Source organism: Carcharhinus amblyrhynchos, chromosome 9, assembly GCF_965287045.1.
Source record: "Carcharhinus amblyrhynchos chromosome 9, sCarAmb.v2.hapA, whole genome shotgun sequence".
NCBI classification, from domain to species: domain Eukaryota; kingdom Metazoa; phylum Chordata; class Chondrichthyes; order Carcharhiniformes; family Carcharhinidae; genus Carcharhinus; species Carcharhinus amblyrhynchos.
This window is the reverse complement of record NC_137332.1, coordinates 60,148,327-60,174,109: the sequence shown is the minus strand read 5'-3', so window position 1 is coordinate 60,174,109 and position 25,783 is coordinate 60,148,327. Positions and strand designations below refer to the sequence as shown.

The 25,783-nt window shown below is 40.0% G+C and overlaps 1 protein-coding gene across 1 annotated transcript in view; it reads left to right on the top strand.

Annotated features, from left to right (window-relative positions):
* Positions 1–8,790: 8,790 nt before the first annotated feature.
* The window catches only part of keap1b (kelch-like ECH-associated protein 1b), a 29,840-nt gene continuing 12,847 nt past the window's right edge, over positions 8,791–25,783 (top strand). The window contains exons 1-2 of the mRNA XM_080195789.1: positions 8,791–8,899; positions 21,762–22,450. Coding sequence (XP_080051915.1) covers positions 21,904–22,450 — 547 coding nt within the window. The 5' untranslated portion in view covers positions 8,791–8,899; positions 21,762–21,903. The remainder of the gene's footprint in view (positions 8,900–21,761; positions 22,451–25,783) is intronic.

Below are 25,783 nucleotides of genomic sequence, written 5' to 3'. Positions count from 1 at the left end.
CCTATCAAAAACCCATCAACCCGCGTCTTAAAAATATTTAGCAAGGCAGCCTCCACCGCTTCAACGGGCAGAGAATTCCAAAGATTCACCACCCTTTGAGTGAAGAAGTTCCTCCTCAACTCCGTTCTAAACCGCCCCCCTTTTATCTTGAGGCTGTGCCCCCTAGTCCTTCTGTCTTTTTTGAGCGGGAAGAGTCTCTCCACCTCTATCCTATCCATCCCATTCATCATCTTATACGTCTCAATGAGATCTCCCCTCATTCTTCTAAACTCTAACGAGTACAAGCCCAGTTTATTCAGCCTCTCCTCATAGCTCAACCCCCTCAACTCCGGTATCAGCCTAGTAAACCTCCTCTGCACTCCCTCCAAGGCCAAAATATCTTTGCGCGGGTGCGGCGCCTAAAACTGCACACAGTACTCCAGCTGCGGCCTCACCAATGCCCTATACAGCTGCAGCAAGACCTCCCTACTTTTATATTCAATCCCCCTCGCTATGAAGGCCAGCATCCCATTCGCCTTCCTGACTACCTGCTGCACCTGCAAGCTGGGTTTTTGCGACTCATGCACAAGGACCCCGAGGTCCCTCTGCACCATCGCCTGCTGCAGTTTTTCGCCCCGTAAGTAATCGTCCTTCCTACCATTCTTCCTACCAAAGTGGACCACCTCACACTTGCCAACATTAAATTCCATTTGCCATTTCCTGGCCCATTCGCCCAGCCTATCTAGATCCTTCTGTAGACTCTCCACACCCTCCGCACAATTTGCCCTTCCCCCAATCTTGGTGTCATCAGCAAATTTCGACACTCTACACTCGGTTCCCTCCTCCAGATCATCTATATAAATGGTAAAAAGTTGAGGCCCCAGCACCGACCCCTGGGGCACTCCACTAGTCACCATCCGCCAATCCGAATAGCACCCGTTGACCCCCACTCTCTGCCTCCTATTTGACAACCAATCCTCTATCCACGCTAACACCCTACCCCCAACTCCATGTCCCTCGACCTTCTGCAATAACCTCTTGTGAGGTACTTTGTCAAACGCCTTCTGAAAATCTAGAAAGACCACATCCACCGGCTCTCCTCTATCCACCGCCCTAGACACATCCTCATAGAACTCCAGTAAATTTGTCAGACACGACTTCCCTTTATTGAAACCGTGCTGCGTCTGCTCTATCAAGCAATTTCCTTCAAGATGCCTCGCAATTTCCTCCTTAATGACAGATTCTAACATTTTACCTACCACAGACGTTAAACTAACCGGCCTATAATTCCCCGCCTTTTGCCTGGCACCCTTCTTAAACAACGGCGTAACATTAGCCGTTTTCCAATCATCCGGCACTTCCCCGGAATCTAGCGACGTCTGGAAAATAACCACCAAGGCTGTATGACTGAGTCACTGCTTCATTGCAAAAACATTAATGTCAGTAAAAGCTGTAACAATGATATGGACTGTTACTAATAACCACATGCCATTAATATTTTCCCTCCTTCAATCTCATCCATTTTCCCCAATCTTTTCTCTTTCCTTTTTTTTGTTTCAGCTTTCGTACAATCAATGGGCTGAATAGCTTTCTTCTGCACTGCAGGGATTCTATGATTGAATTGTCTTGCTGCAGAATTGCAAGTATTTCCTCTTGCTTTATCGTTCGTAGAATGATAAGCAGAAGAGCGGCTGACCTAGCTTTGAAAGTATTGTGAAATCCATCTAATAAATGAAAGCACCTACAGTATTAATGGAAGAAAGCTGGGATACCTCATCTTTGTCTGGAAGGGTGTAAGTCCAAACTCAAGTCTGTCTAGAAAGAATCTTTGGCTTCAAGAAGTAGTAACTATTCACTGTGATGCTGTTGATTGTCTACACTTAGAAATTTATTGCAACTGACGTAATTTTTTTTATGTTAATGCAAAATGAGCTTGCAGTTTCATATCAGATGCAAGCTGTTTGACAATCAAGATAGATATGAAATACCATCTAACCTCATTACAAAAGGTTTCCACCTCACCCTCTTCAACCTGAACTTCAAATTTAATTATATCATAATTCCCTGCTCAAGGGGAAAGAAATTATTTGATATTAATGTATTCTAACTTGGAGACCCAGAGATATTGTATGATATAACAGTTGGGGGAGTTTCCAATTTCATCAGTTCTCAGTCTCTCATATCAATCATTTACCTTTTGGATAAACATATGAATACAGAGCAGGTCATTTTGCCGCTTGACTCTGCTCTGCCATTTAAGCAGCTTGTGGTAACCTCAAACCCAAATTCCTGTCTACCCTCAGTAACCTGTCACCCACTTGCTTACCAAACATCTATCCACCTCAGCCTTTAACATATTCAAAGTCTACTTCCACAACATTTTCAGGAAGAAAGTTCCAAAGACTCTCAATCCTCTTAAGTTAAGGAAAAATTGCCTCATCTTTGTTTTAAATGGGCAAGCTTTTATTTTTAAACAGTAACCCCTAGTTGTTCAATTATATGACAATGTGATGGTATTACATGAGGCCCCAAGGAAACATAACTTACAATTTTCAAAAACTTTTGTCAATGTTCTGAAATAGCACCAAAATTTCAGATGCTCTTAGTTAGTTGTTTGGTAGTACAGAGCTTCAATATTGCTGAAAAAAAGAGATTTTTTTCTATTGAAGCATTTCATCTCACAAAGATCATGACCATTTGCAAGAATGTTCTGACTGATGATTACAAATTGACTGATGATTACAAATATCCCTCGAAAACATAGCTGGTAGTAAATCTTTGCAAACCCAGAGATAAACTGGAGAGCTAATAAACCTTTTAGTGAACAAGACACTAAGTTCCATGAGGGGGATAACAGAAACGAAAAGATAGATGCTTTTTAGAGTAGTATAAAGGCCTGTGTAGAAGATAGGTAAGATTTGAGGACATCAATATTTTACTTTTGCCATTAGATAGAGCATGAGAATGCAGTTTGCTAGAACTTGAAAGCTAAGCTCGTGGCATTGCTGGAGAGTCTAGTGCTGTTCCAAGAAATGCTTTAGCAGTGAATGAAGCTTGTAGCAAACCGATTACCATCTAACACATTTCTCATGGGTTTAAATTAGAACATAAACGATTGAGACTTTTATATTGAGGGTAAAGTAACTCCAGTTGTGTCTGATAAAGGGACCAGAAAGATGGTTATTCTTTGCAATCCCAGCGTCAGCATGATCCCCAATATTAGCAAAAGGTTTAAACTTCTTTCCAGAAATTTCACTGAATAAAAATGTTTTGATACAGAGGATTGATAGAATTTGTTTCCCTGTTCCATTGTGTAGAGAGATTTTAAATTGTTTTAGTCAGTGAGTCTGTTATTATAGTAGTGGTATGCAAATTGCTGACAAGTAATGTTGAACTTCTCTTGAGAAAGGTTCTACTGAAGACCATGCCCAGCCTTCAGATATGTCCAAGAAATTAGAGTGAGTAAAAATACTAATGTATCAGCCAGATCAGTGAACTTGAAAGAACATATACTTGTCTTGGAATCTGATGTTTAACGCGAGGGATGCCCAAAGAATCAAAAGCTCAGATTTTTGATTGAAAAGATACCAAAGCCTCAGACTGACAAACAAAGAATTTACAGCCACTGAAAATGAATTCACACTGTCTGATCCTAAGTCTCAGTTGTCAACGCAGAATACTGCATCTAAAAGACAACAAAACAATTTGGCTCTAACTAATGTTGATACTGGGGAATTACAAGGACATATTAAAATTTTGGAGTGTAAATTCAAACTTCAGAAGGATAAAGCAGTTGCTGTGAAAGAGAAATTGAGCAAAAATCATGCTCACCAATGGAAAGGATTTAAAGCAATCTGAGAATTGCCTAAAAGAAAATGAATATCAAGATTTTTTCACTGATGATTGTTGTTACTTTAACGATATTCCTAAATGAAGGAGAATTGAAATTTTGCATTTAAATAGATGAGTGGTTCAGCATTTTGGCTGGCTGGAATGTCCTTTCCTAACCTGGACAATTAAGAATTTACAACCAAGGTAGAGAATGGAGATCAAATGTTAGCACCTAGAACAATTGGTCCATAGTCAGATCCTAAAGAAAAACACTGAAGCCACATGAGAAGAGGAGCTAGTTGAAGAGGGAGTTGTCTCAATTTGCAGCTTACAACAAATGGAGTTCAACAATCATACTGATCGGTTCCAAGTAACAGATTTGACAAAGTTAACCAAACTGAATCAATGGGAAAATCTTTTAACCTAGGAAATGGAAAAGCTGTGAAATTTAATCAACAGGAAGAAGGAGATTTATTACGACACACAGTAGAAGGTGAAGTCAAGAACAGTGGCACAGTGGTTAGCACTGCTGCCTCACAGCGCCTGGGACTCAGGTTCGATATCAGCCTTGGATAACTGACTGTGTGGAGTTTGCACGTTCTCCCTGTGTCTGTGTGGGTTTCCTCCAGGTGCTCCAGTTTCCTCCCACAGTTCAAAAATGTGCAGGTTAAGTTGATTGACCATGCTAAATTGAGCCTAGTGTCAGGGGAATTAGCAGGTTAAATGTGTGGGAGCCTGGGTGGGATTGCGGTCAGTACAGTCTTGATGGGCCAAATGGCCTCTTTCTGTACTGTATTTCTATAATGCCTATTCTAAACAGTGAAACATGTTCTCCATAGGAGCGAAAGAACTTCAAATGTTGATAAAAAGTGGAGTTGAACTCTTAACTATTACATGCTGCAAAGGCAAATGTGATAACATGAGGGAGAATATTACTTGTATATTATATAGTAAGTTAGTTATAAGAATGTGTATAATGTTATAAATTGTTATATTTTGGTTAGTGTTTTTGAAAACTGACCACTAAGGTGATGACTTTTATGTCTTAGAGAGTTGTTAGAAAAATAAGATCAATGGATTGTTAAGTTTTGGGACGCTGGGCAAGATTTTTTCAGCTGCACTCACCTCAAGACCAGAAAATATCGCCCAAGGTCAATGAACCTTTGCATGGTCCACCCCCGCCCACTACAATTCCTACGGCAGATGGGAAAATTCCACCTCATGCCTTTACTTTAAGGTAAAATAAAGGTGGTCTTATGACATGTTCTGAGGTCTGTCTGACAACAAGCTTGGATGATGTGTCTGTTACAGATTAAAGGGAGGCCCGGTTTCCTTATAGAAACCAATATTTGTATTCATAACCCACATCAAAGATAGTTAATCCTTTCATAACACCTTTGACCTGTCAATCAAAAGGTGAACAGACAATACATAACCCCTCCCCCCACCACTGTGAAAAAGATAGGCTGCGGAAAGCAGCTAAATATTAATAATACTATAATGATAGTACTTAGGGTAATTTAACAAACAGCTATTGAAACTATTAGAAAAAAATTACTTCAACTATCACAGGCAGGCAGTCTTTGCAAAATTACAGTGCTATGCATTTAAATAACTTGACAACCTGACAGAACTTATCCATCTTCCTAGAGCATTTACAACCTCTCAAGATATCCCACAATTCAGGATAACGCCCTTGCTCCAGTGAAAATGGGGTCCATTTGAACTCATCATTGATGTGGGAGTCATGTCCTATCTTTACTCCCCTCTGTCCCTTGGCAATAGTGGGATCTATCGGAAATGGGGCAGGGCTTCTACATCTAGTCTTGTCCGGCATTTTCAAAGGTCATCAGCCTCCACGGTTGTGAAAATCTGGTCTGATAACACTGTCCCTGACTTCAGCTGAAACTCATTAATGTTTGACTTATTGCAGTTTTGCCAATATTCATCATTTCTGATTTCCCTCTCCCACTTCCTCCACTCTCTCTTCTGAAGAGACATTGGAATAGATTATGAATATATTTGTCTCCAGAATTGAAAACATCAGCTTGACCAGATCCACCCCTGACTCTAATCTTCCTAACTGAGACACCATATCCCAATGTCCTTCCAGCTCTCATCAAACTAATTTTTCCCAAGGGAGTCACTACATCACTCATCTATTACATATACGTTCATTACCTCAACACTCACAACTGAAATGTTTTCTGTCCAGTTTTCTTAGTCTAACACCATACCAAATCTTTGGAAGGATATATTGATCTTAGAGCAATTACAGATTTAATAATCTGATAACTGGACTCCAATAGCTAAACTACAAGAAGAGGTTAAACAATCTAGGGTCATATTCCCTGAATTTAGAAGGTTACGGCATCATTTTATCCAGGTTTTCAAGATATTATGGGAAGGGATAAGAAGAAACTATTTGGAGCTTGCATATTGTTGAAAAAAGAAACATATTCTCAAGCTTTTTGTCCTGCACTCGTCAGAGCATATTCACAAAAATACTTTATATTGATGAATGAGCCTAAGACTGCCACTTTCAGTCCTGAAATATGCCCAATCCACCACAGATTACCCTGGATGAGTAAGGCGTCTCAAAAATATCAGCAACAGATTAAGCTACATTTTTCACACTGCAGAAGAAACAAAAATGGTATTGTTCGCTACCAGGTGCTGCTGTCGAGCCAAAAAGATGTTCTGCTTACCACACAAATGAGTTATGTGGTAAATGAATTTCAATGCCAATGTAATACCAGGTATGGAGGGCTTTTGCCCCACTTACTGGTGGATCATATCAAACAGCATGTTCCTTTGATGGTTCACAACAGACAAAGTTCTCACCGTATTCAACCAGTTCATACTTGCAAAACTTAGCATATAGCGTGCAACATTAGCAGTGATTCTGTGATTGGTCAACACCTATTAAACAACCCTGATTGTGCTAAGAATTACACTAACAACCAAATTAAGATTATCAGTTGGGCTTGCAGTGTGTCTCTCTTCTGCATGCTAGAAGCTACATATATTCACACACACAGCCCTGGTCTTTGCAAACATGTTCAGAAAGAACATGTGTACATGTTGTGCCTTTTCCAATGAAACAAAAGCTTGGAGCACAGTCATTTCCTGATTCATTTGCCTCAATAATACATTAATCACAATCAAGTGTCAATTTGCCTAGTTTGAATTTAAATAAGAGCTTGGCTGTTAAGTGTTCCTTGGTGGACCGTCCATGGTAATCAGAGATCACTTGCCAACCAACCTGCATCTTTTTCTCATGCAATATAAATTGTTGTTTCCTTTGAGATTTGGTGTTCTTGTGAATATGTCCTGATCAGTACAAGATGAAAAGCTTTGACTGCATGTTTCTTTTTACAGCAATACTCGAAAAACTGCTTCTGCTGGTTGAGGACTCGAGGCCTGAAAGGAAAAGTCAAAATATTAGAGGCAGACCTTTCAGGAATGAAATTAGGCAACATTTCATTCTGCAAAAGGGTGGGAGAAGTCTGGAGTTTACTTCTGTAAACAGCAATTTATGCTAGATTAAATGTTAAGTAAAAATTGTTAGAATTTTGTTAGCTAAGGGATTTGGGTGAAGGAGGCCATATGGAGTTAGACCAAGGTGATAAATAGCCTATTGGTTTTCTGTGTTTCGCTCCCTTAAAAAATTTGTGGCCTAAGTTCCCTTGTGCACCAATTCCTGACATTCATTGCCTTCATCCTATCAACTCCAACAAATCATATTCAAGTTCCTTCATGACCTCATCACACCTTATTTGGGTAACCTTTGTTTGCCATATATTCCATTCTAGCTGATTGCATGTATTCCTTCAACTTTTGATCGCTTGTTTCATTTTCATGCCAAACTTTTGACCCTTAGTCCTTTATCTCCTAGAAGTCTTATCCAAAATCATTTATGTTCTCTAAAGCTTTTCTCTCACTAAACTTTCAGCTTCCCTTTACCTCGCTCCCTGTTTGACATTCTTCTCTAGTCAAGTCTCTACAAGAGGAGCAGCGTTTGTTTTTTAGTTGTAGTAATAAGACTAGTACTTGCCTGTGAGGGGCAGTTGGTTGGCTGCTTACCTGTATTTGCATTTCCTCCTCTCTAACTTTTGAGCAGTAATTCCTGAAACAACAACTTGCGATCATCTAAAGGATTAAATATTGTCAAATGCCTAAGGCGCTTCACAGCAACCTGTATTATCAAATAACATTTGATAAACTGCATAAATTTGATTTTAAGAATACAAATCCATTCACCTTTTATTTCTGCTCTAATATGAGGGCAATGGATATGCAAGTGGCTCGTAATTTCACTTAATTTTCAGAATCCACAAATAAATTGTCAGACTAACAACAGCCCCGCCCTAGTTCATTTAATTGGACACAGTAACGGAAGCCGAAATGAAACTGAAGTAATATTTATTAAGTCTGAGCAGTTAAGGAACTTTATACTATCATGTTGTTGTATGTGTACGTGAAGGTGTGGTAAGTAAATACTTAAAAGTTGAGTTCGTAAAAATCCAGACAAACTAGTTTGTCAACTGTGATGAATGCTGTCTGTCACTAAATGCCTGTCACAGAACTCCCGCACTTTGCAACTCATTGCCTGACTCAGCCGACCTAAACAGCAACTTGCTGACGTGTCACCCTCTGTTCAAATTGCAATAACCTAGGTTAAGCGCACGACAGTTAATAAAGTAAAGGTCCCTCAACAACTCCACCAGCCGCAGGATCCCAAAGGAGCTTTTACTCTGACAAAACAATCTTTCAATTGATGCCGAGTCATCATGAGTGCGACGGATGAGTGACAGCTCTGGTGCCAAGGCCCGCCCTCGCTCGCTTCCCGTTGGTCAATCTACCATAGCTGGCGGGCAGCCAGGGCCGGGTTATCGTTTCCGATTGGCCATAGGGTGCTGTCACTCAGCGTCAACGTCCAGCCCCCCGCCCCTGAGTGGCTGCCGCGACTGTCACTCAATACGCGACTCCGGCTGGCTTGAGGTGGGACCGGGAATCTGTCATCGAGTCTCAGCCTGGGAGGCCATGGCCTGGTGAGGAAGCGAGCTGGGAGCCCGAGGAAGAGCGGGTAAGGGGGAAGCTGAATTGCATCCTGTGTGATTGGGACAGTGGTTGAGGACTGGAGGGTGGGAATCACAGCAAACTCCGCTGCGGCCTCTCTGAGTGGGTACCACATTGTAGCGGCGGCGGGAAGGTTAGAATGTTAACCCAGGGTTAGAATGTTGGCGAGACAATGTTGCCATCACTCGGTGTCTCTGCATTCGCTGCTGGATTACAATGTTGCAGCTTCTTGTTGTGGACTCAGTGACGGCGGGAGTTAAGGGAGGGGGGGGGGAACGGATGGAAGAACCCAGGCCACAAGCCGCATCATTCCACCCCCCCGTTTCCTGCATTGTCAGTCCCGGCCTTTGCCTCGGGTAAAGCCGCAGTTATGCTACACGGGGTTTGCTGCTGTTGCTCCTCCTCTTCCTCCCCATTAAGTGTCCGGGACTTATTTTCGCTTGTGGCCCCAGGGCCCCGCTCCGAGGCGGCATGAAAGTGTCTCCAGTAGGGCCCACACCGGGAGTACCGACACCAAGTTAGAGGAAACAGCTTGTAATTGAAATATGAGTCAGATTGTATTGAAGATGAATCGTGTGTGTATTATACACACGTGTAGCATAAAGAGAAATGTGTGAAGGCCTTTTTCACCTGTGACTAAAATAACTTTAGTTTAATTTGTAGTCGTTTACTATTTTGACTCTCTTTTCGAGTCACTTGGAACTCACTCAATTTCTCTGAAGTTCGGAGTTTGACAGCTTTGTACGAATTCCACTATTACTATTTGCTACGGTGTTACTTCTGATGTTTGAAGACACGCAAACTAAACAGAATGTCTTTGGGCTGCTAAAGTAAACCTAACCTCTTAATTTCTGTCGGGCCTGCTCGCAGCAGGAAACCTACGTTTTCCCACCGAAAATTAAACGGAATTGTTTCATCGAATCATGTCACCTACAGGTCACTGCTTAAGACATTCCCGAAATACCTTGCAATAAAACTTTGATTTAACGGTCGTCATAAACCATTGGACTGAGTTATATACAGATAACCATGTGTGGTAGCATCTGCTGCTAGAATGAACACACTTTCAAATAAGAACACGATATGGCTAAAATGGCTTGAAATATTCAGTTATAGCGACCTAGGTTTTGACTGATCTGGCTGGGCACGGCCTGATATTTGCACTTGTACGGATGTTCTGAGATTGACCAGGCCAGATAGCAATCTCCTTTCTCTGACTTGTCACTCTAGATTTGTGCTCTTCAGAACAACACTGATAGAGATGATCGATTTATTTATGATCAGCTATTATATCCATTTATCAGAACACATAATTTCTTGAAACTTTAAGTTAATTTACAGATTCATTCATTATATAGTACATGAAATAATATTTATGTATGCACTTATAACGGATGGTTATGGAGATTTGACACAAGAATTGTACTTTTTAACCTTTAACAAATAAAATATCCCAAGGCATTTCTCAGTAATTGTAAAACAAAATGCACTACACGAGATATTAGAGCAGTTGACCAAAATATTGACCAGAGCGATAGATTTTGAGGAGCGTCTTGAAGAAGGAAAGTGAGTCGGATTAGTTTTTAGTGAACTAATTCAAGTGCTTAGCACCTAGACAGCTGAAACCATGCTGTTATGTTTGCGGAATGTTACAGAATGGTTATTTCTAAAATGTACCTTTATTTTCACAGTAACTTCATTGCAGTGTTAACGTAAGTCTACTTGTGACACTAACTTAAATACACATCTTAATTTGGAGACATGCCCATGTCTTGCTTTGGGTTCTTGCCATGGCGCAAGAACCCAAAACAAAGATCTTTTGGGGGAAGAGGAGGGGGGAAACCTTTAATACACTTTACAGTCTCTGGGTTGGATTAAAATAGCCAAATCTGGTGGCAGTGTGTGCATGGGTAAGGGTTTCAGTAACAGAAGGGCAGAGGTGGAAATCGAGGTTCTTAGTAACTATTTGGTTGAAAGCTCATCTAGGTTCAAATATGGTACTGTGGTTATGAACAGTCTGGTTAGGTTAGCAGAGAGAAGAATAGTCTGTGGCCAGGAAGTGCCTTTTGTGGCAGAAGCCATAGGTAATGACTTCAGTCATCCCAGCATTTAATTGGAAGGAATTTTTGCCCATTAGTATTGGATGTCACATGAACAGTTTGACAATTTAGAGATAATGGAGGGATTGAGAGAGTTGGTAATGAGATAGAGCTGGGCACCATCAGCATATTTGTGGAAACTGATATGTTTTTTGATTTTTGTCACAGGAAGAGCAGGTAGATGTGAGAAAGGAAGAGGATAAGAATAGCTTCTTGTGGGGTGGGAAACCAGAGGTAACAATGCAAGGTTGGGAAGAGAAGTCATTGGAAATTTTCTGGATACAACGAATAAATAAAAATGGAACCAAGTGAGCTATCTACCTGGGGAAATGGTATGGTTAGCTGCATCAAATACTTGCATGGGTAAGGGTTTCAGTAACCCTAAAGTTAAGGATGCCAAATAGGGTTAGTTTGCTTGGCATAGTCATGTAATTTGTGTTTTTTTTTAAAAACAATTATTTTAGTACTGCAGTAACTGATTGGAGACATGGAAAGATGGGCATGAATTTGGGAAGTGGCAACACATTCAAGGACTTAGGAAAAGATAAGGCAGTAGTTTGCAAGGATGGGAGGTCAATGGTTTTTATTGAAGGGTGGTGTTGACTAATTTTGAGAGATAGAGGAACAAAAGCTGAGGAGGGGGAACTGTTTGCATCTCTAAATTACAACATATACCGATAGGTAAACCTACATCATTTCTATTGATTGACGTGGGGAAAGATTACTATTTCTCAAACATTTCAAAGATTTTGCTTTCCACTTGTTATCTCCCTTTTCCAAGGTCACCCAACTGTTCTAATTAAGCTAGTGCCAACCAGTAATCATGTAGGTGTTATCTTACTTGGGAGGCTTATTTTAGCCTTTCAGTAGAGAAAGTAAACGTGTGAAATTGTGTAGTACAACTTTAGCTGATCATTACATGCCAATTAACCCTTTTCTACCCATGTTTCCTAACAACAGACTGTGTCATCAGGACTTTAAATGAGATGTTGAGTGCCTGTTCAAGGGGTGTTGATCATTTTGCATCTGTTATTTAAAACATAAGGAGTTCTGTGTCTTGGTTAAATTATAATTTGTTTTTGTGGGATTTCACTGCACAAATTAACTGCCATATTTACACTTCAAAAGTAATGAATTTTCTGCAAAGCATTTAGGATGTCCTGGGGATGTGAAAGATAAATGTAAGTTTGTTCTTTTTCCTATTCTTCCCCTGCACCCTCCCATACCTTCCAGATTTAAACAGTTTCTGCTGTTTATGGACCAACTAGTATTCAAAGTGAAGGTGAAGATCAATTCCGTTTCCAGTAGAAATAATCCACCTGCTGACGAAGAACCCACATCTCATGTGCAGCTTGGAGTCTAAGGGAAAAGAGAGCAGTATATGTAGTGAGAACTGTTTTGTGAATAGAGAGAAAATGTGTGCAGTGACAGCTGCTAGTGAAAAGAACAACACGTGTGATGGGAGCTGTTAGTGAATAGTGTCAAGTGTGGAGAGAACTATTAGTGAATAATGAAAGCTGAGATTTTGTGTTTTTCCTTAAGTAACGACAATGACTCATTACTGAGGAGTGAAGATTTTTTTTCTATTTGCTGGAGTACATTCACTGACACACAAATGGGGGTAATTTTAATTTAAAATTTTGTTTGATAACTTTGGAAAAAAGGCTACAAGGATTAATCACAGGCTATGAATTGAATCCGTGATTATGATTAGGGGATTTAATAGGATTGAAAGATTCCAACTAAATTATTAAAAATATTGTCTGTGTTTGAATACATGCTTGTGTTGATGTAATTGTTAGGTGTCTCAACTAATCAACTTGTGCAATCACCTCAGAACTTCCAGTTTGGACATCTCACTGCTGCCTCACAGCACCAGGGACCAGGTTCAATTCCAGGCTTGGGTCACTGTCTGTGTGGAGTTTGTACGTTCTCCCCATGTCTGCGTGAGTTTCCTCTGGGTGCTCCGGTTTCCTTCCTACAGTCTGAAAGATGTGCTGGTTAGGTGCATTGACCTGAACAGATCCTGTAGTGTGGCAGCTAGGGGAATTTCACAGTAACTTCATTGCAGTGATAATGTAAGCCTTACTTGTGACTAGTAAATAAACTTTACTTCCACCAAACGCCCTGCAACCCAGCAAAGCAATAGGAAATGGCAACTGATCTGATCTGAATCTTGAAAGTATCTGAAGTGCAATAAGACTTGGTTACACTGGAAACTGAATGAATAAACTTGAAATCTCCTACCTGATATCATGGGATAATAGTATTAAAAACAAATGTGAAACAATCATTCCCCATTATGGAGTAACAAAAAACTTTTTAAGCAGTATTTTTAAAACTGATAACAGGCTGGTGAAAGGTTATAGAATGCCATGTTTTAATTCCTCGTTCTAATCATTGGAGCCGTGTCACAACCTTTAGACTGAGAACTGCTGCCACAGTCAAATTCAGTGACAAAGGAATGTTGCAGAAATGTTTCTCAAACATCCAAAAATTCTGTTTTGGTATAAAAAAATTTCAAAGTTTTAACTCCTTTTCAGGAGTAATTTCAAACTGATTTGGGCATGTACACCTCTAGTGTTTGGGCTCCATCCGAGTTTGATACAGTGACAGTGCTGAACCATCCTTGGGAAGTGAGTTCAGGTGCTTATAAACTATTCCCCCAACACAATTTGCCATTAACATGTTGACATTGGATAAGATCACATGAAGAATGGTCACTTTGGCAAATAATCATTGGTTGAATTCCTTTATAATTATTGATCTTGATGCTGTTTTTAAATCCAAACCAAACCTGATTATTCTGAGGTCAAATAATGTTAAAAGCTGCCTTCCAACTGCCCAACAGGCTACTTGATAAATACATTCTCCTGTATAATGCTGGTCCAATTTCTCCTCTATTGAATCTGTCAAAATGATCCAAAGATTGGCTTATAGGTAAAGGGCATGGAAGGTCAGCAAATGTTCCAGCCCATTTCTGATGACGCCCAGTTGAAAATGCACATATAGAGACACGAAGCGAATGACCCGTGGCATCACCATGAGTAAATGGTCTGATAACATTCATTAGCTTGGCTCACACACGTCAACCCAATAATAATTCGGAGTAATCTTGGCAAAGAATTTAGTGGGGATGACTTCCCTCCTGCTTAATTGATGCAAATAAGAGTAAATAGTGGTAGGAAGTGTGTTTCTGAAAAGGATTCCAATGCAACAGATTTTTTCAAGTTAAAACTGTATTGTTATCGATACACAAAAGGTCAAGTATGCTCTTACTTTGCAATAAATTTAGTAATCCATAGCTGATTCAAACAATTAACTATTATTGTAGTTCACTGACATTACCATGAAATTGCTCAAAGTCAGTGATGTAGATAATCAGCTTTGTAATTGTTCCTCTTCTGCACCCATTAAATGGAGAACAAGTTACTTATCATCTAACATTTTACTGGTACGTTAGAAATAATAGTGAAACATTATTTTTAATTTTTAATATATATTTGTAGTTGCGTACTGGTTGGAAGTTTGTTTCTAAGAGAGAGCATAAAAGCGAAACCAAAGTGCAAAAGGTGTAATTGATTATTAAATGTTTCCTCTCTTTTCTCACTTTCTTAACTGACAACTTTATGCTGGTCATTTCTGCAACATATGTGTACTTTTTTTATATAAATATGCTCCAGTTTTTTTCAAACCACTTACGGTAGTTATATTAAGAAAATGTAGCTTAAGGTTGACCTGGAAATCATACTAAAGAGTAGTTTGCAGAACTTTTATGATAAAAGTTCTCAGTGTTGTCATTGGGACGTAAAAATATACATTGAAGTGTCTAGTTTTTCCAAACACAGGCCATAGAAGCTGTAGGTGTCGATCTATTCATCTTAATTAAGATACTTGAGGTGGATAGAGTAGATATGGGGCAGTACAGTTGATATTGTGTATAAGTAGACTTTGAAAGTGTTTGGAAAGTATCACAGAATAGACTTGTTAGCAGATTTAAAACACCTGGAGTGAAAGGGACAATATTGGCACATATACAAAATTGGCTAAGGGGTAGAAAACAGTTGAGAATCTGTTTTTCAGACTGGAGGAAGGCAAATGAGTTTAGTACTAGGTGCAGTAAAATGATTACTGCTGTACTTTTGATATGTTAATGGCTTTGACTTTGGGACATTAAGGCCCAATTTCAATATTCGCAGATGCGACTAAACTTGAAATGTAGTAAAAAATGAAGATGATGGTAATACATTTGAAGAGGACATAAGCAGGCTTGTGGCATGGGTGGATGTGTGGCAGCTGAAATTTAAAGCAGAAAAGTGTGATACATTTTGCTCAAAAATGGAGACAGTATGTGCTAACTAGTATGATTTTAAAGGCGGTGGAAGAGAGACCCAGGGTGCTCGTGCACAAATTAGTTGCAGACGGCAGGACAGCTTGACAAAACCTTTAAATATTAGGACTTTGAGCTCATAGATATGAGTACAAATGCAAATAAATTATGCTATACCTGAATAAAATGTTGGTTTGCTGCAGCTGGAACATTGTGTCCAATTCTGGCACCACAGTTTAAGAAAGATATGAATGATTTGAAGAGGGTTCACAAAAGATTCATTAGTGGTTCCGGAGGTGATGGATAGATTGGAAGCAGAACGTTGTTCATCTTAAGAGTGGAGAAAGCTGAACAGAAATTTGATTGAGGTGTCTATAATCACGAGTTTTGACAGAGTAAGTAGAAAGTGTTTCCAATGACTGAAGAGTTGAAAGCCAAAGGGTTATTTTACATGATTCAATTAAAATTATTAGATAAATTTATTTTAAATGAGCTGTTGTTGTGGCACATTGATCCAGTTCCAGAAATTTGGACACCTTTGTAATTTCTGTGCTGAGTGCCGATAGTACCTATCAATTCATATTGAAAATCCCAGCTTCCTCATTACAGCCATTATCTTTCCCCTGACAGTGCCGCATTGAAGAACAAGACGTGTTTGCAATTATGTTTCTTGTATGTCTGAGGGCATGAGAAGAACTGCTGTAAACTAATACAAGTAATTAAACTGGCAATGTGTAAATATTTTGAATCTGTACCTGGAGTTGAAGCTGTGCTGGTGTGTATTTGTCATGTATGCATGCAATTCCCAGAGCAGGAGAGACTTGACATTTGTACCTGTCCAATTTACCCTTGAGACAAGGGAGCCTTGTGTGTTTCTGTCACACGTACATGCTGCTGTTCGAACAGGAAAGCTCTAGTGTGCAGTCACATAGGACCATTGTTTAAGTGGGGAATAATAACTTGGTAGCAGGTGTAAACACTGATAAACAGGTTGCGTTCCTCGGGCAATATAATTTCAGGACAAACATCAGTAAATGAGGAAAAAGCATCTATCAGCAGGTGGAAAAAAATGACTTGTTTCTTTGTACGCGTTGAGATGAGAGATGTTAATACTGGGAAAGGGTTAGATAGATTATTACTTCTCATAAGTGTAATTAGTTTTCCTGTGTATTCAATTATGCCCCCACATTCCCATCCCTTCCTGGACTAATTGTATATGCTTATTCTTCAAATAATTGATTCCCTGCAGCTTTATTTTTCCCGCATCACTATCGACTTAAAGGCTATTCTGCATTTTCTCACCCAAGTCTCCCATACTCATGTCTCCTTCCCTCTCTTGTCTGAACCACTTTCTCCTTTGCCAATGTGTTGCTTTCGTTTCCTACGTCAGTTATCTTTTGAGAGAGTACCATATCAAATTCTGTGAACAGGATGGAATTGGAATCTTACTTTGTGTTAGGTATAGGTATCAAAGATCAATTTTTTTGCCTGAAATGAGAGTCATTGTATATAATAGAAATGTTCACTAATATCTAAGTTTGATTGCTATAAGCTTTCAGTATTGTATTTGCCGTAGCATTCCAATGCCAGTGTTGTGCAAAAACACTTGCTAAAGTGAGTACATTCAAATTTTAAAAATTGTTTTGATGGTCTCAGTGATTCATTGATAAATACAACACATGTTGTGTTACTGAGTGACATGGACAAGGTCCAACTCTTGTGTTGAAGCAGTCAGTGCTGTATTTGGCTTCGACATATTGGATTAAGTGAGGGAATATATCCGATCAAGTTCCTGCTCATGTTTACTAATGAAAATTTGAGGACAGGACCAAACTTGAGTGTGACATTGCCAACAATCAGCGTAAACTCGGTGTTTTCCTGGTCTATGTGGCTCAGTGCCATGATGCACCATTATTCAGAGAAAATATTTCTCTGTCCTCCTTTACTGAAACTGCTGACTCATGCTGTGACTTCATCCCTTAACTGTCAATAAACTTTTAACCCCTTCTTCAGCAGATCATTGATTTCTGAACACAATGTTGGTGAGGTATTCAACAGTTGAGAATGCTATACCCTAAAGTGAACTACATACATGACGTCCACTTGTAGGAAAGACAATATAGATCATAGGCACCCCAACTTGTTCTTTTTTCCAAATTGGGAACATTGAAGATAATCGTATTAGCCCCACAACTGGTGGTTAGCAGTCCAAACTGAGAATGTTGAGGGAGTTTAAGGGGGATTTCAATTTTCTGCAAAAGTTTTGATGTGCGGTTTCCTAATTTGGTTATGGAAAGGGTGCAAACTACTGTTGCTTGCCTCCAAGTGAAATACTGTACCATTAGAGGCCTCTGTCCATGAACTAGTCCATTCTTTGCAATATTTATTCTCCTCCTTATAAACTTTTAAGGAGACTTATCTTAATCGAATCATTCCTTGGCAAGTAGCAGAGGTCCCAAGGAGTGACTTAGTTCAAGTCTACAAAATTATGAAGGCTCCTGATAAAGTAGACAAGGAAGACATGTTTTCCCCCAGCAACCAAGCTCAATCATCCAGGGGGTACAAATTTAAGGTGATTAGTAGAGGAAATATGGGCTAAAGATAGTGTTAGGTGTCTGGACTTTCCTGCCCAGAATGGTGGTTGAGGCAGAAACTCTCAACTCATTTAGAAAGTACCAGGCCACAATCTGGGTGCTGGAGGTTGGGATTAGAATGGGCAACTAGTTTTGTTTTTCAACTCATGTAGACACAATGGGCAGAATGGCCTCTTTCTGTGGTGTAACATTTCTATGGCTTTAAACCCAGGGTGCAACATCTTCTCTGAAAAAGATGTACAATTCACAAATCTTTTTCCGTTCTTCTGTCTTGTCCTCCAACAGCATTCTTTTTTAACTGAGCTAATAGATGGCAGTTGCTCTCTCGTATCCTTTGCATTTTATTCTGTGCGCATGAGGTCCACCATATGACAAAGAGAAGAACAGGCTGCAAAAGCTATGTGTAACATCCTGTCTTTTTTTTTTAAAGAGTCTTATAGGATAATGAGTTGTGTTTTAAGGGTTATGTTTAAAACCCTGATTTAGAAAGAAAACCATAGGTGGCAGCATGTGGTGGAGAAGGAGCTTTTATGTAATGGTGAGGCATCCATGCCTATTGCACACTCCAGCTGCTGGGGAACATTATGCAATATTTTATTCCATCTCTGACTGAACTAAACTCAAATGTTGACGGTGGGTCAATGCAGTACCTTAGATGTGGGGTTACCTCCGTTCTATTTCTTCAGCGTGCAAGTGCTCGCATGCACGTTCATTCAGAAACTTGGCTCTAGGTAATCCAATGTTTCTCTGCTGCAGAAGGGGAAAATTAGCCCTTCATTAAACACCTGCAAAACAGCCATCTCCTACAGCAAAACACCTCTCACTGTTGAATTTAAGATTAATGATTATATCCTGGAAAATGTGGACTTTTTATATCATGGGAGTTTCCTCAATGAAAGCAGACACAGATGACAAAATTCAGTATCGCCACCAAAATATCGGTTTGACTTTTAGCAGCTAAGGAAAAAAGTATTTGACTACCAGGATCTTAACCCCGAGATTAAGTAATAGTTTATCCTGCATTCCAATATTCTACAGAGATTTGAGTGACTACAGCAGGTTTCTCAAAAGCATTGGACAAGTATAACGAGCAGTGTCTTCAAAAGATCTTCCAAAATCCTGTGGCAAGCAAGCATTCCAACAGCAACATCCACTCCCAAGCTAACTTGCCCAGTGTCGAGGCACTAATCACTCAAAACCAACTCTGCTGACAGGAATGTCTTTTGTATGCCTGTGACCAAACTGAAATAATTGTTCTACTCCTAACATGACAGGAGACTTCCCTAAAATGTTTCTGATGTCCTCAAAGTATTGGATAGACTAAACATATCCACCAACCCAGGCTTGCGACCGATGAACAAATACATTGGAACATGCAGAAGTACAATCAAGGTGTCAGAGCACAAAAGTCTCAAACAACTCATTTGCTACATGTGGTAAGGCTGCAGAACGTGCATTGGCTTGTTGCTCGTCTTGGAGCCTATCAAACTGGAGTTGGAAGCAAGTCATCCTCAATCCCAAGGGGCTGTCTACAAACCCCAATACTCTCAGAGATATCAGAGAATTCCTGCAGTGCAGAAGGAGGTTATTTGGCCCATCGAGCCTGCACCAATAATAATTCCACACAGGCCCCATTCCCATAACACCACATGTTTACCAAACTAATCCTACTGACACTAATGGTCAATTTAGCGTGGCCAGTCAACCTTACCCACATCTCTTTTGGACTGTGGGAAGGAACTGCAATAGCTCGAGGAAACCCACGCAGATGTGGGGAGAATTTGTCACTAGAAGCCAGAATTGAACCTTGGTCCTTGGTGCTCTGAGGCAGCAGTGCCAACCACTGGGCCACCATGCCACTCATATAGCAATGAGATGAATGGTTTAATAATTTACTTTGTGATATTTGTTGAAGAATAAATGTTGAAAGGTCACTGCAAAAACTATCTGCTCTTCAATAGTCCCTTGAGTTATTTTCTATCCACCTAAAAAAGCAGATGAGGCTTTTTAACAACTTGCGTAAAAGATGGCAAAGCAGTGGAGTATTTCACTGAAATGACGGCAAATGTTCTGTACTCACATCTTTGAAATAGGGTTTGAACTCTCAATCATGCCTATTATATTGAACATAAGAACATAAGAAATAGGAGCAGGAGTAGGCCATCTAGCCCTTCGAGCCTGCCCCGCCATTCAATAAGATCATGGCTGATCTGTCGCGGCTCAGTTCCACTTTCCCGCCCTCTCCCCATAACCCTTAATCCCCTCTCTTATCAAAAACCCATCAACCCACGTCTTAAAAATATTTAGCGAGGCAGCCTCCACCACTTCAACGGGCAGAGAATTCCAGAGATTCACCACCCTTTGAGTGAAGAAGTTCCTCCTCAACTCCGTTCTAAACCGCCCCCCTTTTATCTTGAGGCTGTGCCCCCTAGTCCTACTGTCTTTTTTTGAATCATTTTTATTTATGTGAACCTGCTAAGAATGAAGCTTTGGAAATAAGGGCTGTTGTTAAGCATTCACCAATAGGCCTGGCAACCTAAATAAAGAAGGAGACATGGCTCTGTCTTGCCCTCTCTCATTGCCCTCTGAGCACCCTGAGCAAGAGAAGAGATTCTTTGTTGTCAATCATATTTTAAACTAGAGACTGGTTTAAAGATGTGTGCCTAGCATTGGAATCTAAATTACAGAAGGTAAATTTTCCAGCCAGAAAAAAAGTCAGCTGGGAGAAAGGATAGGGGATCTGGTTTATTTAATTCTTTGGAGGAAAGGTGCAATTGGCAGAGATTCCATATAATTATTGTGTCTTTTTAAAAAACAGTTTAGCGAATTACATTGAACCTCACCTCATTAATCTGTCAGATTGTAGAAGCTCTTGATCCAGTTTGTTTATTTATTAGTGTCACAAGTAGGCTTACGTTATCACTGCAATGAAGTTAATATGAAAGTCCCCTAGTTCCCACACTCTGGCGCCTGTTCAGGTACACTGGCTATGCTAAATTTTCCCTCAGTGTCTCACCAGCACATCTCTGACTGTGGGAGGAAACCAGAGCACCCAGAGAAAGCCCATGCAGACACGGAGAATGTGCAGACGGCACACAGAATAGTGACCCAAGCCAGGAATCAAACGCAGACCCCTGGTGTTGTGAGGTAGCAGTGCTAACCATCGCGCCACCGTTTTGCCCATGTGAAAGATACAACATCCATTTCAGATCCAAAGGATTATAACACCTTCAAGGTAGATATTGGGCAGTGTTGACTCATACACAAAGGTGACCAGGAATATTATACTGACCAAAGCAGCTCAGATTGGAAATCAACCTTGGAACTTTCTGGAATGCCATGACCTGTTGGACTTTAACCTGGTGTTGAGACGACTTACTGACCTTCTGAATTACCAGTGGTCAGTTTTCTCGGTGCCATTACGCTGAGACGTTAGTAAGCAGCTAATTCGTCTTCAAATCAATTTGGATTCTTGCAGCTTAAAGCATTGGTCAGACTTCACCTTGAATTTTTATGATCTAATTCTAGGAAAGATGATATTACTCAATGAAACAAATGGGAGATAGAATATGATTTTTGGATGAGGAAGAATTTAGACAAATTGAATTATTGCAAAGGATTTAAAAACCAAAGGGGAAAGTTTAAAAATTAAATTAGTAGTAGGTAGGTAAACCAGCTGTGAATTACCAGGGAAGATCATTGAGGTGAAAGTATATGATTCAAGGTGAAGAAGAGATAAAGAAGTGTGCTACAATGGTTGGGTGAATTAATCTAGTTAGAAGAACCTAAAGCTGTTCTCTTACTCATTAAAAAAAAAAATAATTGTTATATTTTCTCTTCCCCAAGATGCCCAAGAAAGTGACTTATTCTCAAACGGAGTTGAGAATGGACCCAACCTGAACGGATGTGAAATGTACCCATTTCAATGCAGCTGATTTCTGCTTCCTTTCTTGAGAAGCAATGACCTGTGCACAGTGACTGTGGAGAAATGTCGATGACAACTGGGTGCCCGGCAGAAGTGATGCCATCACAGAATGCTAGCCGTTACTTCAGTTACACACTGGAAAACCACACGGTGGAAGCTTTTAAAATAATGAATGAGATACGCTTAAACAAGCAACTCTGTGACGTGACACTCCGGGTGAGGCACAATGCCCTGGAGGAGGAGTTTGTTGCACACAAAATTGTGCTTGCATCCTGCAGCCCTGTTTTCAAGGCCATGTTTACCAATGGTTTGAAAGAATGTGGAATGGAGGTTATACCTATTGTGGGTGTTCACCCTAAAGTAATGCAACGTTTGATTGAGTTTGCATACACTGCTAGTATTACAGTGGGAGAGAAATGTGTGCTGCATGTCATGAATGGAGCAGTGATGTACCAGATAGATAGTGTCGTTAAAGCATGCTGTAAATTTCTAGTGGAGCAATTGGATCCCAGTAATGCTATTGGTATCGCCTCATTTGCTGAAGAAATTGGCTGCCAAGAGTTGAGTGAAAAGGCCAGAGAGTATATATACCTGCACTTCAGTGAGGTAGGTACAAATAGTGGCTTATTCTCAATTTGGATGGGTTATTGAAACTTCTGTGTTGCTCTTTAGAACATGGGAACAGGAAGAGTCTATTAAATCTCTTGAATCTGTTCTGCCATTCAGATAGATCATGGTTGACTTGTATCTTTATTTACTCAGCATTTTCTATTTCCCTTGCAACCCTTTCCTTAACCTATCACACTCGGTCTTAAATTTCAATTGACTCGGCGTTCACAGCCTTTTGAGAGATACAGTTCCAGGTTTCTATGATCTTTTATTGTGCTAATGTGATAGTAATTGTGGGTGTTTCAGACTCCATTACTTGTGTTTTAAACAAGTCCAACTTGTCCAGTATTGACTAGTATTCTTCCTTGTGGTTTGGCTCTTGGATTACTGGTATATGGGCCAGCAGTAGTCACCAGAGAAACTGGTCTAGGGAATGGTAAATAAATTATTCTGAGGTTTGCGTCAGACACCAAGTCGGAGTGGATTGGGACCCCATTCTTCACCAGAGCATTGGAAGGGAGGCTAAGTGGGTTGTAATTTGATCATGTCAGGAAAAATAATTTTTTAAAAGAAGAACTGTTTAATTTGAACAAAAGAAGGCACTTTAAAACCTGTGTTTTGCACTCTTCTGACAACGGAATCATAATATCAAGTGATCACTTAGCAAGTTTGGTAGTTTAGTACAGTATATTACAAACATACGTTATAGGCAAGACAAATATATCTTCGGTATTCATGTATCATAAATGTCTGGCATAGAAAATTAAATGTCCATCACATGAGAAATCATTCCCCACACGTTTCTGATTGGCTTACTTCATCACACTCAGGTTAGCCATGCTGATTTCCAAAAATTTGCACCACTAGGAATTGCTTTAAATCAGAGTCTGTAACACATGGAAAACAAGCCAATCACTTTGATGTTTTCTTCAGATTCCTGAATGGTCTTGTTTTTTTTTCAGCCAGCTGATTATATACTTATATATACTTATATACTTATATATTTTATAACAACCCGTAATTCATTCACAAATATTTTAAATGCCCATTTTTTTAAAAATCCCTATGTTCTGCTTGTGAATAATTAATTATATTGTCCTTCTGGGGTGAAGCTTACTCCTTTTTAAAGCTTTTTTTAAAAAGATTTTCCCCTCCGTATACGTATCCCCCCTCTGTTCACTGGTATCATTCTTGTATCTTCCTCACTACATTCCCACTTCTGTTGTAAATGTTTAGATAAGGCTGTGCTCCCCACCCACTGAATGCTGGCTGCTGATGATTCTTTAACTCTGTAGTAAAGACTAAAGGAAATGGGACAAAATAGACCTAGTTACCAAACAAAATGTTTGAAATTTTCACTAATGCTAAGGAGCTATTAAAATTAGTGTTATCAATAAATCTTAATGTGAGAGAGGGGGAGAAGATCAACAAAAGGGAGAGATAAGATCTAAGATTAGACGGCACTGAGTTTCGTGGGAATTTCTAAACTTATTCCATGCGAGGAGTTTCATGATAAAATCTATCCACATATTCAGAATTTACCAAGATGAAATATTCCTTGGATATAAGTACTGTTCCTAATACTTTCGCATGTTGCCCTGATGAGTCAGGAACAGTATTTTTGGTAGTAATGAAAACTCCCTTTTACTCGGGGTGGAGGGTGTTGTACAACAATCTACATCATCCCAAAGTCAGTGGTATTTTTCCTTCTAAAATAATGTGAAATTAGGCCAGCTTGTGAGATGCTCATCGTAATTATTTTGAATTTCAATTCATTGTACTCATTTGTTTTATCCTGTTAGACTAAACTTGGGTTCAAATCGAAGCTTGAGTTGCAAAATCATGCCTAACTAACTCATTGAGCCTCTCCTCTCCATTGTTTTTAAATGTATTCATTATATTGTAATGATTCTTTGGCTTATTTGGTATTTTGGAGCACTGACACATTCATGGAATCATAGAATCCTACAGTGCAGGAGGAGGTCATTTGGCCCATCAAGTTTGCACCAACCACAATCCCAACGAGACCCTATCCCCGCGACGCTATGCATTTACCTGAGCTAGTCCCCCTGACACTAAGGGGCAATTTAGCATAGCCAGTACACCTAACCTGCGCATCTTTGGATGGTGAGGGGAAACCACCGCAGACAGGGGGAACGTGCAAACTCTACACAGACAGTGACCCAAGCCGGGAATCAAACCCAGGTCCCTGGCACTGAGGCAGCAGTGCTAACCACTGCATCACTCTGCTGCCCCTTCAACAGTGATCTGTAAAAGCTGAGTTCTTAGAGATGTGCTATTGTGCAAAGTTCTAGTGGGCAAGTAATTTCTCCAAAGGACGTAACTATGCACTACTTGATAACTAGTTTCAAAGCAGTATCACAGGGCCATTGAAGTAGCCAAATCAGTCACTGCCCTCTTGATTGAGAGTGGTTAGAAAGTTTGAGTTTGGGAGGGTATGAGTGAACAGAAAGTAATCTCTCTGGCAAAGATTTGCTTCTCCCCATTAGGTGGCACATCTTGTACTTTCTGCGAAAGGGGAAAGATTTGGCTAGAATCTAATAATATTTGAAATGCACTAACGTAAAAAATAGCTTTGGTAGGCTCATTTCACAAGATCATGGCTGATCTTCTACCTAAACCCCATATCTAACAATTTATCAACCTGTCTTAAATGTGCTGAACAACTCAGCATCCACAGCACTCAAGGGTACAGAAATACAAAAATTTGTAAGCCTTTGAATGAAAAGATTTCTTCTCATCACAATTCTAAATGATTGACCCTTATTATAAAACTCTGACTCCATGTTATCCCCCTGGCTGGATAATGTAGCATATTTTCTCAGCATCTGCCCTGTCAAGCCCTTTTTCAATTAAATTACGTAGAATCGCTTAGAGATTTTTGTTAAGCTATGCCAACAAGACTGGGTGGTTGGTAGGGGTGTGTGTTTTGTGTTAAAGTTGGGACTAGGGTGGCACAGTAGTTTGCACTGCTGCCTCACAGCACCAGGGATCTGGGTTCAATTCTGGCCTCGGGTCAGTGTCTGTGTGGAGTTTGCACATTCTCCCTGTGTCTGCATGGGTTTTCTCTGGTTTCATCCCGTAGTCCAAAGATGTGCAGGTTAGGTTGATTGGCCGTGTTATAATCCGACATTAAGGGGCAATTTCAGGGTAAACATGCAAGGTTATGTGGATAGGGCCTAGGTGGGATTGTGGTCTGTGTAGACTCAATGGGCGAAATGGCCACCATCTACAATATAGGAATTCTAACCTTCTATTCTAAACTATCTTATTAAAATATGACCTGAATATTTTTGTTGTAACTGGAATTTTA